At 43.9% G+C, this 14,413-nt stretch overlaps 1 protein-coding gene across 1 annotated transcript in view; it reads left to right on the top strand.

Moving 5' to 3' along the window:
- The window catches only part of PDCD6IP (programmed cell death 6 interacting protein), a 61,175-nt gene extending 57,777 nt beyond the window's left edge, over positions 1-3,398 (top strand). The window contains exon 22 of the mRNA XM_009321151.1: positions 779-3,398. Within this exon, the coding sequence (XP_009319426.1) occupies positions 779-947 (169 nt within the window). The 3' untranslated portion in view covers positions 948-3,398. The remainder of the gene's footprint in view (positions 1-778) is intronic.
- Positions 3,399-14,413: the final 11,015 nt, after the last annotated feature.

Below are 14,413 nucleotides of genomic sequence, written 5' to 3'. Positions count from 1 at the left end.
GAGTAGAAGTGAGAAAACATGTGGGTTGAGATAAGAACAGTTTAATAATTGAAATAAAATAAAGTTTAAAAAAAAATGTATATATACAAAGCAAGTGATGCATGATGCAGTTGCTCACCACCCCCCGACCGATACCCAGCTAGGCCCCAAGCAGCAGCCCCCCCGGCCAGCTTTCCCCCAGTTTATGTACTGAGTATGACATCACATTGTATGGAACATCCCTTTGGCCAGTTGGGGTCAGCTGTCCTGGCTGTGCCCCTTCCCAGCTTCTCGCTGGCAGGGCATGGGAAGCTGAAAAGTCCTTGACTAGTGTAAGCACTGCTTAGCAACAACTGAAACATCAGTGTGTTATCAACTTTATTCTCATAGTAAATCCAAAACACAGCACTGTACCAGCTGCTAGGAAGAAAATTAACTCTATCCCAGCCGAAACCAGACAAGTTGTCATGAGGAATTCAAGGCAGCTGCTCTGTCCTTCAGTAGCAGGCTCAGCAAATGTTAAAATATGTACAATGATTTTACATATAAGAACGTTTAGATCAGTTCTAGTTCCAGCAAGTTGCCTTTACTCTACTTTCTGTCTGCATTTCTGTTCCACGCATTATAATTTCTTCATCCTTGAAAGTTACCACGCTTTCTGCTGCACAAAAAGGAAAATGGAAGGAATGCATTTGTGGTGATTGCATGTCTTTTTGTATCTATTAATGAGTTGTTATTTGCAAATTAACATCATCAGTGTTTTACAACTTAAGTATACTTTTTCCCTCCCCCCCCACAGGTATTGCCAGATGCCAATGCCAATGGGCTATAATCCATACATGTATGGTCAGTATAATCTGCCATATGCACCCTCACCTGTGTATCAAAATCCTGGACAAGGACCATATCCGGCACCTCAACAACCTGGATACCCTTTTCCTCAACAGCCTTATTACCCTCAGCAATAATGTATCTGCAAAGAAGTTCTGCTTGTGAAAATTTGGGAGAAATTGGCAATAAGCATACTAAAACTTTTAGCTTCAGTTAATGTACCATACTGAACTGTATGCAGTCTATAACTCCTGTTTCTTGTTAACTGCTCAGAAATGTCTAGATCAGTTTTTGATTACACTAAACACTTTGAAAGGTCTGCTGCAGTGGTTTAGACTGTAGACTAATGCCAGAATTAGAGCCTAATTCAGTGGTCTGAAACTGTACACTCCATGTTGGCTAGACCAAAATATTTCTTTGCAAAAATCCTGTAAGTAACAAATGGGTTCAGATGAGAAAAATGAAGTGGTGCGTGCACTGGGTATGATATATGCTACGGAACCATATAGCATTTCCTTCTATACTCTATTGGTTTGTATTTTTTTTTGAGTTTAGTTAAAATATGCTATTTTGTCTAATAATCAAGGCCTTGTAAATCATCAGTAAAAAAAAATAAATTACTTAAGAATGGCTTAAACACCTGGCATTCTCATTACCGTAAAAATGTTTTGTGTGTCTGTAGATTCTTTTATTTGTCCTTTGACTTGCATAACATTAAAGATAACTTCTCAAGTGTTTAGCCTTACAACTGAATTTCCACCTCTTTTCTTGATTCTATGTTTTTGTGACAGAATCTATAGTTAACCATTTAAACCTTGGTAGATGAAGACTTTCAGGTAGAATTTTCTGATAACTTTGGCGTGTATTGGATTAAAATATGTTTGTTACTGTTTTAAAAGAATGGTTATTCTCATCTCCAGAATACTACTTAAGAGAAGGGAGATGAGGGTCCCTCTTACAGGACCAGTGACTGGTTGGTCTAACCCACGTTTTCTAAAGAAATGTTGATCAGAAATGTGTTACGGCTCAAAACAGGGCAACTATTGATTGTTGGAGCTTTTCAGATTATGTTTTTAAATGATTGCTTTTTTCCCTTGAAAAAATTAATGTATTCCCTCAGGGAGCTTGTTATCAGTGGAGAAACTTTTTTTGTGAGGAAAAAAAAAAAGTCTTGTAAATTAAAGCAAATTGAATGTTTACTTTTGGATCCATCTTCTCAAGGGATTGATAACCTTGCACTACGTTTTGCATTAGATAGTGAAGAATGTAAGTTTGTAGTTAATGGCTTCTACCAAATATTTGCTAACCATCTTTCAGTCTTTTTTTTTTTTTTAAACATGCTTGTCTAGTGAGGGACTCTCCATTCCTTTTGCCCTTGACATGAGTTACTTGGTTCTGTGGGACAGTTAATTTCCTGAGTGCTTCATACAAGATGTTCTGGCCTTACAGAATAGCTATCACAATACCTATGTTAAATGTTACTGCTTTGTTTTTCTATTGAAGTGCCTGATTAAAATATCGAGGTATATTTTAATGTAGGGGTTTAGAGGGTGCCAGTTATTGTAGCATCTGGGTGGAAACCTCACTGGATCTTGAATACTCTTCCTCATAAAGAAAGCAGTATACATATCCGTATGAGCTCCTTTCTTTCTGTCTCAAGTTCTTCTTGCTATGCAATCACTCCGATTACTTTGTGAAGACCACTTGTCATTAATACTCCCTGACCCCATAGAAAATGCGGACCAAAAGGTAAAAATAAGCATCCCTCCTAGAACATGAGTATCTAATTCTAAGCAACTTTATTAATGCTGTAGAAGCTCAGTGATGTGGGGGAGCAGGATGAAGTAAGGGAATACCACACCATAGATACAACCGTGCACAAGGACAGGTGCTTTGCATTTCTTTATAAACATTGCTGAATGGGGCGGCACAGGAACCTCTCCAGTTATTTTTGCCCTCATGATCATACGTAAGAGGCAAGTGAAGACAGTGAGAAAAAGCTAGGAAGATAACTGTTGGGAACTAACAATCAGAACCTGATTTTACTCTAACTGGAAAAACAGTAGTTTTCCACGAATTTCACTGTGTCAATGTTAGCAAGTGCAAGTCTAATGCAACCTTTTAAGTTCTAAATTTTTAGTACGCTATGGCCTGTAGATTTTTCAGTTCGCACATTAGATGCATTTGAGCTGTTGTGCAACTATGTTTGTTTCTAGTGCCTCGATTTATAAACCTTATTTTACTGCTGTATAAAAATGTAACTCGTTCAGCATAAAGACTCTTAGAACTGAAATTTTCTTTTTAAAATTTCATAGATCTGGAATCGCTGTTAAAACATTTTTTCCAGTTGTGTTACTGCTTGCTTTAGTCTGCTATTATTTGAATATGTATAGAAATCTATGCATTACATTCAGCTTTCACATGACCTTTTTTCTCCTTTTTTTTTTTTTTTCCCTTCTCCTAAAGAGAACAGAAAAATCCAGAGACGTGTATGTATCTGCTTTTAAGCATGCAGCTGTCATGACTTTGGTTGAAATGTTATCTTGTTCTTCTATAGTTTATTAAAAAAAATCAGTTAGAAAACCTGATTTCATGGCTTTTCTCTTGAGTCCTTTGGCTTCAGACAGGTGTTACCTTGGAAAGGATGGAAATAAGTTATGGGCCGCCAAGTAAGTGTGTGCTGTGGTGGAGGCACTCAGCATATCGGCTACCGCGTGAAACGCTAGCCTGTGTATATGCAGGTGCTTTATGGTACAGCTGCTCTGTAATAATAGTTATGTTTAAATCCTGGTAGTTGTGTTTATTTCCACAGCTGATGGAGTGTATTTCCCTTTGATTATATGAGGAGGAAAACTTAAGAAACTTCGAATCAAAGTTTGTTTTCATGAACTCCTCTTTGGCTGGGTTTCATATGACTCACAGCAGCGTGGGTATGTTGGGCAAAGCGATTAAAGGCTTGTAAGGGCAGTCAACTTTTCACAGCAGATAAATGGTCCCCATGGGCACTGCAAGATGTTGATTTTTTTGTTGTTGTTGTTTTTTGTTTTGTTCTGAAACAATGTCGCCTGTTGCCAGGTAGCTGAAAATGGCAAGCAGATTCTTTGGAAAGCAATTTTTTTCTTTGCGTTAGCTGAGAGATGTACTATTTTGTTCCTAAAATGTGTTTGGTTCTCAAGTGGCTTGCATCTCAGAATCTGTTTTCTGGCACGTATTTATCCTGACAGAACATTAAAATAGACTAAGCTGAGTGATTAGGTTTTTAAGTTTTGGTTGTATACTATTGGATGAAGCCTCCTCAATTTTCAAGACTTCGCTATGTTCAGTTTAAAAGAAACTATTTTGAAAGTTCTAGCTCTTGAAAAGATGAGCTATTACAGCACAGCAACACTCAAAATTGCTTTTTTGTTTATGGGGAGGTTTGGGGGCTTTTTTTGTTGTTGTCACTTTTGACTCGCATTAGCCACCTGCTAGCTTTTTAGATTTATTATGACGTTTGAAAGTTATATTTAAAATGGTCAGTGTTTATTATTTTAAAAAAGTTGACATCCTGTTTGTCATGATAGTTAAATACTGGTAGATTAAAAAAAAAATAATTTTGACTATTTCTTTTTCCTAACAGTTCTAAGTACTTTTCCCTTATGCTTTTATGTTCTGACAAATAGCCAAAAACTTTATATCCAGGTTGAGGTTTTTCTGGTTTGGACTCAAATTTGGAGCTATAGTAACTTTTACTGGCAAGCATACAGTTACCGTTAATCCCAAATGATGACTTCAGTCTTGCATCTAGTTCCCTTAATTGAGTGTAATAGTCCCTGATGGTAACAACTGTATCTCTGTTGTTGTATCTTTTTTTTTTTTTTTTTCTTTACATGGAGTGATGTTTAAAATCCTTGGGAGAAGCTGGCCACCAATTTTATTAACTAGGTTGTAAAGAAGAACTTTCTACTATCAGGCGTGAAAAGGAAGGGCTGCCATTGCAAAACCAGCACCAAGTCTTCATCACAAATTACCGCTATCGGTTCCTTCAGCTCTTTCGCCTTGAATCCATTCAGTGATTCTGTATGGCGATGCCTGACTGCGTTTACGCTTGGAAGTTAAAGCACTCCTGGGCACTGGAGTGCCATTCTCCGTCCCGCTAAGCTGCTGGAGCCTTCGCTGGTGTGACGGTAGCCCGTTCCAAGCAGTGCTTTTCCCAGCCAAGTTCAGTGTGTGGCTGGGTGGGCAGGGTTTTTATGTGCGTCGCGCAGGAGGGTATGCGGCGTCGACCCCCCCCCCCCCCGATCGGGGGCCGAGGGGGTGAACGAGCGTGGGGGTACGGGCCCTCCGAGCCAGCGGGCCTCAGCCCATGCTTGTGGGCGTGCGTCGTGCGCGTCGACAGCTGATAGCACCTGGCTGTCAAAAACGTATTGGAGACTTGGTTCTGGCTTCCGGTGTGGACGCGGGTGAGGTTTATGCGAAAACCAGATTTGACTTCAAGTAACCTTTGACTTAGAGTAGCCTTTCACCTAGAGTAACCTCTGTCCTGTGCCCTGAAGTAAGCTTTGACCTTGAGCCTCTGTCCATTCACCTCAAGTAACCATTGACCTTGAGGAACCTCTGTCCTGTGACCTCAACTAACATTTGACCTCGAGGAGCCTCTGTCCTCTGACCTCAATTAACCTTTGACCTGAAGTAACCTTTGACCTCAAGTAACTGCTGTCCACTGACCTTGAGTAACCTTTGACCTAGAGTAACCTCGGTCCTGTGACCTCTAGGACCCTTTAACCTTGAGTAACCTCTGCCCTCTGACCTCAAGTAACCATTGACCTCGAGTAACTGCTACCCTCTGACCTCAGGTAACCTTTGACCTCAAGTAACTGCTACCCTCTGACCTCAGGTAACCTTTGACCTCAAGTAACTGCTACCCTCTGACCTCAAGTAACCTCTGTCCATTGACCTCAAGTGAAGGCTACCTCAAGTACCCGTTGTCCTTTGACCTCAGGTAATGTTTGACCTCAAGTAACCTCTGTCCTATGACAAAGGCCGGACTGGTCTCATTCTGGAAATCTGCCTTAGAAAGTAACCTCTGACCTCGAGTACCCTTTGACCTCTAACCTCAAGCAACCGTTGATCTCAAGTAACCTTTGTCCCATGACACAGCCCCGGGCCGGGCTCACTCTGGAAACCCGCCTTCGAAACTGTCGGGGAGAAGCAGCGTTGCGTGATCCGGGCGGAAGGAGCGCGGGGCTGTCCTACAAGGAACAAGCGGGGCAAGCGGCTTCCCCTGCCGCCGCCGAGCCGGGGCTTCGTCCCCCCCGCGCGAGCTGCCCCCGCCCCAGCGGCGGCACGCGGCCAGCAGCGGGAGTGCCCTCTGGCTTCGGCGCTGGTGGGGGGGTTCCCCTGCCGAGAGAAGGCCCCGGGGCCGAGGCAGAGGACGGGAGGGCTGTCACTCGCGTGGTGTGAGTTAGCGTGTCCAGGTTTTCCTAATGCTGGCTTCCGCTGGAACGGAGCGGTTGCCCGAAGTAGAAGACTGCCCCGTATTTTGGCTGGTACAGTGTTCACAGGTTATTGCGTTTGGCCGGGGCTTGCCATCAGTCTGCCTGCTTTTCAGTCTGTGACAGTGAGAGCGTACGTGGCACAGCAGGGGGGAAACTGCGGCGTCGGTGCTAGCCGCCTTACAACCGGGGAATTAACGACAGCCCTGTCTGTCTGAAGATGTGCCTACACAACTCTTGTTTCTCTGCTTTCTATTTCCTACTAAGGATTTTGAAGTCTCCTCATTGTCACGCCTTGTTGGACCTCTTAATTTTTGCCGGTTTGAACTAAACTTTTCCGAGTTGTATATTCGTGTGAGGTAGGGCCAGCCTGTGCTGTTAGTGTCCCAGGAAAATAAATGGCACGGGGACGTGCAGCGACATGGTGCTGTGTGCTGAACCTGCAGCAGAGGGCAGGCCACAATCGTGTAACTGAGAAATGCTCTACGTTGCCAACAGATCTTTTTGGTGCGACTGTATGCAAAAAGAGATTTTGAGTTCACGTTGGTGGAAGGACAGGCAAACCGCTTTTAATTAAGCGTTGCCAATTTTGAGTGCATGTAGATGTCCTGAAAACTCGTTGGTTGATGACCTGGAGCCTGAACTGTAGAACCAGCCAGGCGCAGGGACAGCTGCGTCAGCTGCCCACGCCCACCATCCCGACCAGCTGCGCGCTGGGCTCGGAGCACTGCACTGCGAAGCTGAAGTGACGGGCAAGACTTCACGCTCACCCTGAACTGCTTTATTGCTCTGCAAGAGTTACGCAGCTTTTGGGTATTTTCTACCTTTAGCCCGCATACCTGGACAATCTCTTTCTGAACCTACCCAGTGTGGTTTGCAAATTCACCCCCTCATCAGACGTGATAAGTAAAAGACGGTGCGTGTCCTCCTTACCCGGTGCAGTGCAAAGTTACCTGATCAGGCTTAAACTGCTGCTGCGATGAAGTAACATTGGAGCAAAGTGGATGGCGGGTGTTATCATGACCCGTTCTGAGAGTGGGAGTAGAAAAAAGGAGCACGTGTTGCTGGCGGGAGCAAAGTGCGTCAGCAGTAACAGCTCTGTCGCTGTGGGGCAGCTACAATAACAAGAGCAGATGTTGCATCAGGGGGATGAAAAACACTTAGAGAGGGAAGGTGTCAAAGTGGTCAGAGAGGGGAAAGAGCCAGGAGAAAGTGGGAGGAAAGCTGAAGGACAGCTGATGGTTGAGGAAACGGGGGGCTTATCAAATGAGTTTAGGAAGAGGAGGAAGCATGGAAGAAAGGCCCTAGGACTTTGACAGCATGAAGTCATAAATGGTAATGTTTTGGGTGGTGCAAGGCAAACAGAATTCAAGTTGAAAGGGCTTGAGAATTAACTGAAACAGAAGAAAGAGTAATGGTAGTAAAGGGAAGGGGAAAAGGAGCTTTAGCTGTACAGGCGAGGAGAGAGAGTTCAGAAAAGGAATTTAAAGGTGAAGGAAAGTAATTTTTTCCCCTCCTCCTTGGGCGAGGGGAGAAGTAATGGTAAGGAGAGTTAATCAAGAAGGTGATTTCCAGTGGGTCTGAAGATCTGGAGAGCTGGGTGAAAGCTAGGGATTGGTGGTGGGCAGAGAGGGTCTTTAGAAGGGAAGAGGGAAGACACAGCAGATCAGGTGGATTTGACAACGTTGGCACAGGCTGGCTGTAATGGGGAGTTAGGTCTTAGAAATGAGTAGGACCATCCATGGAGTGACCAATCTCAGCAGAGGAATCAGGGTAGGTGCTTACATGCCAGTATCCAGTGTCGGAGACAAAAAGGGGCAATGTGAACCCTGCGGCCTATAAAGGAAAGGAGAGATAGCAGGTCAAGGGGCAAGAGCTCAAGAACTGGTGGTAGATAGGGAGTATCTCAAAGCAAATGGAGTTTCTCATTTAAGTAAGAAAGACTTTCTTCTCTGTTCAGCTTCCAGCTGCCACTGGTTGTATTTCATTAGTGAAGGAGCATTTCATATTCTATTAGAAGGCAATGTGAACCCTGCGGCCTATAAAGGAAAGGAGAGACAGCAGGTCAAGGGGCAAGAGCTCAAGAACTGGTGGTAGATAGGGAGTATCTCAAAGCAAATGGAGTTTCTCATTTAAGTAAGAAAGCAGACTTTCTTCTCTATTCAGCTTCCAGCTGCCACTGGTTATATTTCATTAGTGAAGGAGCATTTCATATACTATTAGAAAATTTTTTGTTAGTCAGTGGTTTCCAGCAAGTATTAATTTCCATGAGCAGGAAAGGAGTATGTGATCTAGCGCAGAAACAGATGTAGATCCAGCGAAAAAAACTGCCTGGTGTGTTGCTGTTTTCCAGTGTTGTCGTACGGCCACACTGAAACACTTTTTCTTGTTGCTTTGAAGTAAACAAAACTTTGCAGTGCACTTCCAATCCCCAAACGTAAGGAAGAAATAACTACCCGAGGCTGTCTGGCAGATTCCATATAACGCACGCTAGGTGGCATTATATGGAAAGACATAACATAAACCCAAATCGTCCAACACCTACCGCACTGCTGTTAAATCCCTGCATCTCAACGGCGTCATCAGCTTTGTGTGGAAAATTTTGAACAGCATTGTTAAGGGTCAAGATGAAATGATACAAGCTGATGGAAGAAAAAGTTTTGCTGTGCCATGAGAGATTGTTGTGAAGATACAAGAGAGATCGAAACGCTACCTGTAAGTCTCTAGAAGGCAGTTTTCTGGATTTAGAGATCTTTTTCCCAGCTTTGGCTATGTCAAGCATGTGGTGTTTCACCACAGGGTTGTCAGTGGGGCATAGCAATGGAGCCCCTCCATCCCCACCCCAGTTTTCCATGAAATAACACCTCATGCCCTTTATTTTTAATGAAGGGGCGGAAGGGCAGTAGGCTGTGTGAAATACCAACAGCAATGACCTACATCATCAGTTAATAGCCTTGCTAGTATAAAGAATTTCTCCTAATCTCTGAAGAGGAGGTAATAGCGGACATGGGAGTCTTCCCCTTTGCCCCTCTGGACAAGGGCCACCACTTTGGATAACTGCTGATGCTGTTGGGTAGCAAAAGCAAAGTGTCCCAAAGGTGACCGTGCTATTGGAGACTTCCTGGTTTCTGCCATGATGTAGAGCTGACAGTAGGACCTTGAATATTACACACGCTCTTACAGGCCAGTTATGGCAGAGGAAGAGTGTGTGCCCAGGGTGAATTTACCTGGGCTAATTTTTTTACCTCTTATGGCTTCATGGTGGCTGCGTTTCGTGTGGCCTCTCATCCACCGTGGAGAGGAGCATGAGGAGGTGAGCTGGAAACTCAGGGTAATATAAGTAGAAATGTCTTGTGCCTCGGTGTACTATTCCCCTGAGCTGCGTTCACTGTCTTTTGGCATGGTGTGAGGAGATCTGTTCCCTGCACAGCTGCAATAATATTCGTATCACACGGCACAGAAAACGTGCTGGCGTTTGGAGCACACTCAGTAGATTTTTACCTGTTACTTAAATGTTACCTACACACAGGTTATTAAAACTGTCTGTGTGTGTAGCAGGAGGTACAAAGTCCCTGTTGCAAAGAGGATAATCCTGCTCAACAGTCACACAGGTCACTTTGAAAATGACCATAGGTGTAAATAGAGTTTTCCTCTTCTAGAGCGTTGATTAATACAGGTCACAGTAGTTTTATGCAGCTAACCTTAAGCATGGATGATTTCTTAAAGCATATTCAAGATGAGGCTGACAGGGCTTTACCACAATTATCCTACACGATAAACTAGCCCCTGAAGCTTTTGAATAAATGCAAACGCTCCAGCTAGCAGGTGTCTCGTTCAACCAGATCCTTCTGCCTTCATATGTGCTCTGAGTGGTACCTGTTGTGGAGGCATTGCTTTGCATACTGTGCATGAACGCTGTGCATGGGGAAGACCAAATACAAACAGAAATTTGCGATCAGAATGACCTTGAGTTCTGATTGAGAGCCACAGAGTAAGGACGAGAGCAAAATCAGGCTCTGTGGGAAAGCATCTGGTGTGTGTCTCTGCTGACAGCCTCTACCGCAGCGAGCAGAGAAATGGCTGCCAGTTCTTGCAGAGAGTGGATTAGAGATTAGAAAGTGTAGTAAAAGACAAAGGTACGGGTTATATGCTTGCATGCTCTTGCAGCCTCATGCAGTCTTGTGTAACTTAGTTCTTGTAATTGGATAAGCAACAGTGACAGAGGGGCATAAAAACTATGAATATAAGGGTACACGAAGGGATTTCATATCTTCCTGGAATGAGGACCGTAGTGATGGATGCTCAACATTTCTCCCTAATTTAGCCTGGTGATCCGACCTGTCCTTTTTCCTGTGTACGTGGCTGTGAGAGGCAGCATGGTAGCTCATTTTGAAGGAATGAAGAGATGGGCCGAACTTGGTTGACTACTTCCTTTTCTTTTTCTGAAGAGTGCAGGTGGCAGGGCAAGGCACCCCAAAAGATGGACAAACAGCCAAGACAGATGTTATTTATTCTGTTGGCATCCCAAACCTTCAGGCAGGATGTCTTGCATTTTGACACTTTCTGAACAGGAACCTTGACTTCCAAACCCAAAACAGATTTCCCATGGATCTGTGACTTGTGGCAGGCAGTGTGTCGCAGTGTGTCACAGTGTTTGATGTCCCAGCAATAATGAGCTTTCCTACTGAAGCACCTTCTGGAGATGCAGCGGTTACAGGAGTGGCCTCCTCCTCCTCTCATGCAGGTTCCCTACTGTCTAATGAGATTTCTTTGGCTGGAGAACTTACAAGATCACTTCTCCCTTACCTGGATGCTTTGACAAAACTGTTTGCATCTAATTATCCTTGGAACCTCAACTTTGCTGGCAAATTTGTTCAAAGTTGCTGGAGGCCAGGAGAAGAATACAAAGATGTACACACACATGTGTGCATCCGCATACTCCCTTGCAGGACAGCATCATCGCACAAGTGCTGTTTCCATGGAAACAAGCCTAAAAATACTGAATAATGGAAATTAGAGACTCATCTAACAAGTCTTTTCTATCCTGGATAAGGTTATTCTCATCTATATGCTCTGTCTGCGTGTGTCTTCATGGGTTTCTGAAAGACTGTGGATTTTATTTTGTTTTGTTGGTTCTCTCTTCCTCTTATACTAGAAGAAGGACCCTCAGCAGTAGCCCCTGTTGTTATTCCTTCTAAAGAAAAATGCTGCATTGCATCACTATGTGCTGCTGAAGCACCTCGATGAGATCAGAAATTCATGTTAAGGATTCTTCCCCCGTGTTGGTTGCTCTGCGACCGCGTCCCACAGAAAGCAGCCCCTGGGACACTGAAAAGAGGTAGCCCGAAGCAGGCTGTGGACTGGCAGTTCTTGGTCTTTGAATCAGAGGCAAGCACCTGCTTCACGCCAGCACCGGGAGTGTCAGAAAGGCACGTTAGACACCGATTTGTCCTTGCCCTGCAGCTCTCCAAAACGGGCGTTCAGGACAGCTGGGCTCTGAGCCCATGGTCTAACACGCACCAGCAACTGGCTGTGCGTGCCCCATGCCCTGCCCCAAGCAGGCTGCCACAGCCAAACAAAGCCTTTAGAAGCCTACGAAAGTGCTCTTGCAATTTGCATATAAGCAAGACTCTGCACTTCAGAAAATCTTACATTTTATTTCATTAACATAGGCATCTGCTGCTAATTAAAGTAGCAGCATATAATTATACCCTTTCTTATTAGCAGATATAGAGTCTGACAGTTGCTTAGATACAAAATAAGCAACTACAGATTGTCTTCTGCACTTTAACAAGCACAGGGAGCTGGAACAATAGAATTGTAAACTTCTTCTGTATTATCTTCAGTAAATGTGCCTGGGAAAAATATGTTTAATCTCATTGGTAGCTTGTAATTTTAGCTGTAAGGTTCCTCAGCTACCTCTCTGCTTTCCTCCGTGAAGTACCAACCAAAAACTTTCTGTGGAGAGGGCAGGATACTTCCTTGGGGAAAATGTCAGACAGAAGGAACAACAGTGCAGCTAACAGCCACCATTTTGCCGAGACCCCATTTTCTAGCTTTTTATTTCCAATGAAAGTAAGTTTCTTCTTATTCATTAAAAAAATCCAGGAGCTAGTGCAGTTATCACTGTAGACACAGACAGATAGATGGGAACATAAACCGTGCACACACTGTAGCTAATATTTTTAAAAGGCAGATATTGCAAAATGCGGTTGCCTTATTTTTTATGGGTTAAGTTCACAGCCAAAGCACTCTGGATGTGACAAGATGGATCTACAGCTTTCCTAACAAAGTCCCTATTGCTTCTTATCAGAAAACTCATGATGTTATATTGAGAAATCACTTTTCTTGCCCCACAGAATATGTCAGCCATATCCTGAGAGGCACATTTGAGTGTGTGACCTTTTCTTTTCTCACATTCTGCTAATAACTCCCAACTTTCTTTGCTCACAAATCCAAAACTCTGTTGATACACCTACAGTCTCAGTGCTCTTGTTATTAAACTGTAGGGAATGTAATCAGAGCAGTTAATGCCAGAATAATCCTCCTGATCTGTGCGGCTATCTCTGAAGATATCAGAAACGATGCTGCCTGGAAAAGAGATGATGTATGTTCTGGTTTATTCTGCACCAGCAAACCTGTGGAGGAATACACTGAGCTAACCTTCAAGATGCTAAAGCACTTGAAGCCGCGATGAGATTTCAAATGCCTTTGTTATTGACAAATGTTCAATATTTCTCGATGGAAGAGGTTAGCTTATTCCTAAAGAAAAGTTAATTTTGGACAAGGTCTGTCTTTCCTCTACAGCACTGTTGTAAGAGACCTAAACAAAGGGACGAGGCTTGCAGGGATGCTGGTAGGGCTTGGGCGGCAGGGGGTGCCCGGGGAACGTCGCAGCCAGCCTTGCTTCTCTGGGAGGGGAACCGCAGCGTTTATTCGCTGCCCAGTTTGGAGAATTAGGGGTTGAGCAAAAAACCTGAAGTTTCTTATTCACTTAGTTAGAGCAGCTTTACCAGAATTTAGGGCACCGTTTCGTGGAAAGCTGAAGGCAAAGTTAATACGCAGACAAGCAGCTGAAACTTGCTCCTCAGCAGAGCAGGTTCAGGCAGTGCTCGGTGTGCTGCCGAGTTACCTGTCGGGTCACCAATACAGCAGCTCGCTTGCACAAGGAGATAATAGGATGTTTTTTTTTCAGTCACCTGCATATTTTCTAAGGTCTTTAAGTTCTGCTAACTGGGACTGTTTACCACCTGGGGTCAGAGGTGAAATGACCCTTCTGTACAAGAATCTTAATTTCTGATTTTCCTCATCCTTCTCAAATACGTGATAAACTTTGCCATCTGTGCTAAATACTACTAAATATTTAGCCAGCAGGGTGTCAGGTAGGAGTTCAGGTTCAAGACGGGGGTGGTCCTGTGGTTTGTTGGTTGTAGCTCACAAGCAACATGTCTCCCAGGAGACCATCCTGTTGCACACAAGTCCAGGAAACAGGTTGCTGGTGAAGAGTGGAGAACGACGGTTTGCTTAGCACTGCCTGCGCAGCCTGGTGGGGCTGACAGGTTGGCAAAGGTTAGGCAGGTGAAGTTAGGCTGTGCAGCATACTTGTAAATTACTTTCGTATGTTTGTTACTGTCCCAGATTAAAAAAAAAAAAAAGGGAGGGGGGAGGAAGAGAAAAACGGAGGGGAAAAAGGAGAAAAAAAGAGAAAAAAGAAAAAAAGAAGAAAGAAAGAAAAAAGAAAGAAAAAATATGAAAAGAAGGAAAGAGGAGGTTTCTGAGCCTGGTGCAGTCATTGGGTGTAAACACTGTGTAAGTACCCTGCGATGGCTGAGTGTCGGTGGGTTCAGAGCACCTCTTCCTCTCTCCAGATGGCCTTTTGGTGTCGGTGGGTTGTTGCTGTTCTCTCATCTCTGAAACATCACTAGTCTTAGATTCTGCCTTATCATTTTGGCAAACGTGCCTTTCAGTAGCTGGCATGAATACCTGATCAGTCTACTTGGCACTTTCTAAGTCGAGCAGAACAATAGCAGAGGAATGTAGATAAAAATGCTTTTTGGTTCAAAGTTTTTGTACTACGGACAGCATCAGGATGCCAGTGGATAAAGGCCAAGGCACCTTTTACTATTGCT

Source organism: Pygoscelis adeliae, unplaced genomic scaffold (genome assembly GCF_000699105.1).
Source record: "Pygoscelis adeliae isolate BGI_AS28 unplaced genomic scaffold, ASM69910v1 Scaffold280, whole genome shotgun sequence".
Classification (NCBI taxonomy): Eukaryota; Metazoa; Chordata; class Aves; order Sphenisciformes; family Spheniscidae; genus Pygoscelis; species Pygoscelis adeliae.
This window is presented reverse-complemented; position numbering and strand designations above follow the sequence as displayed.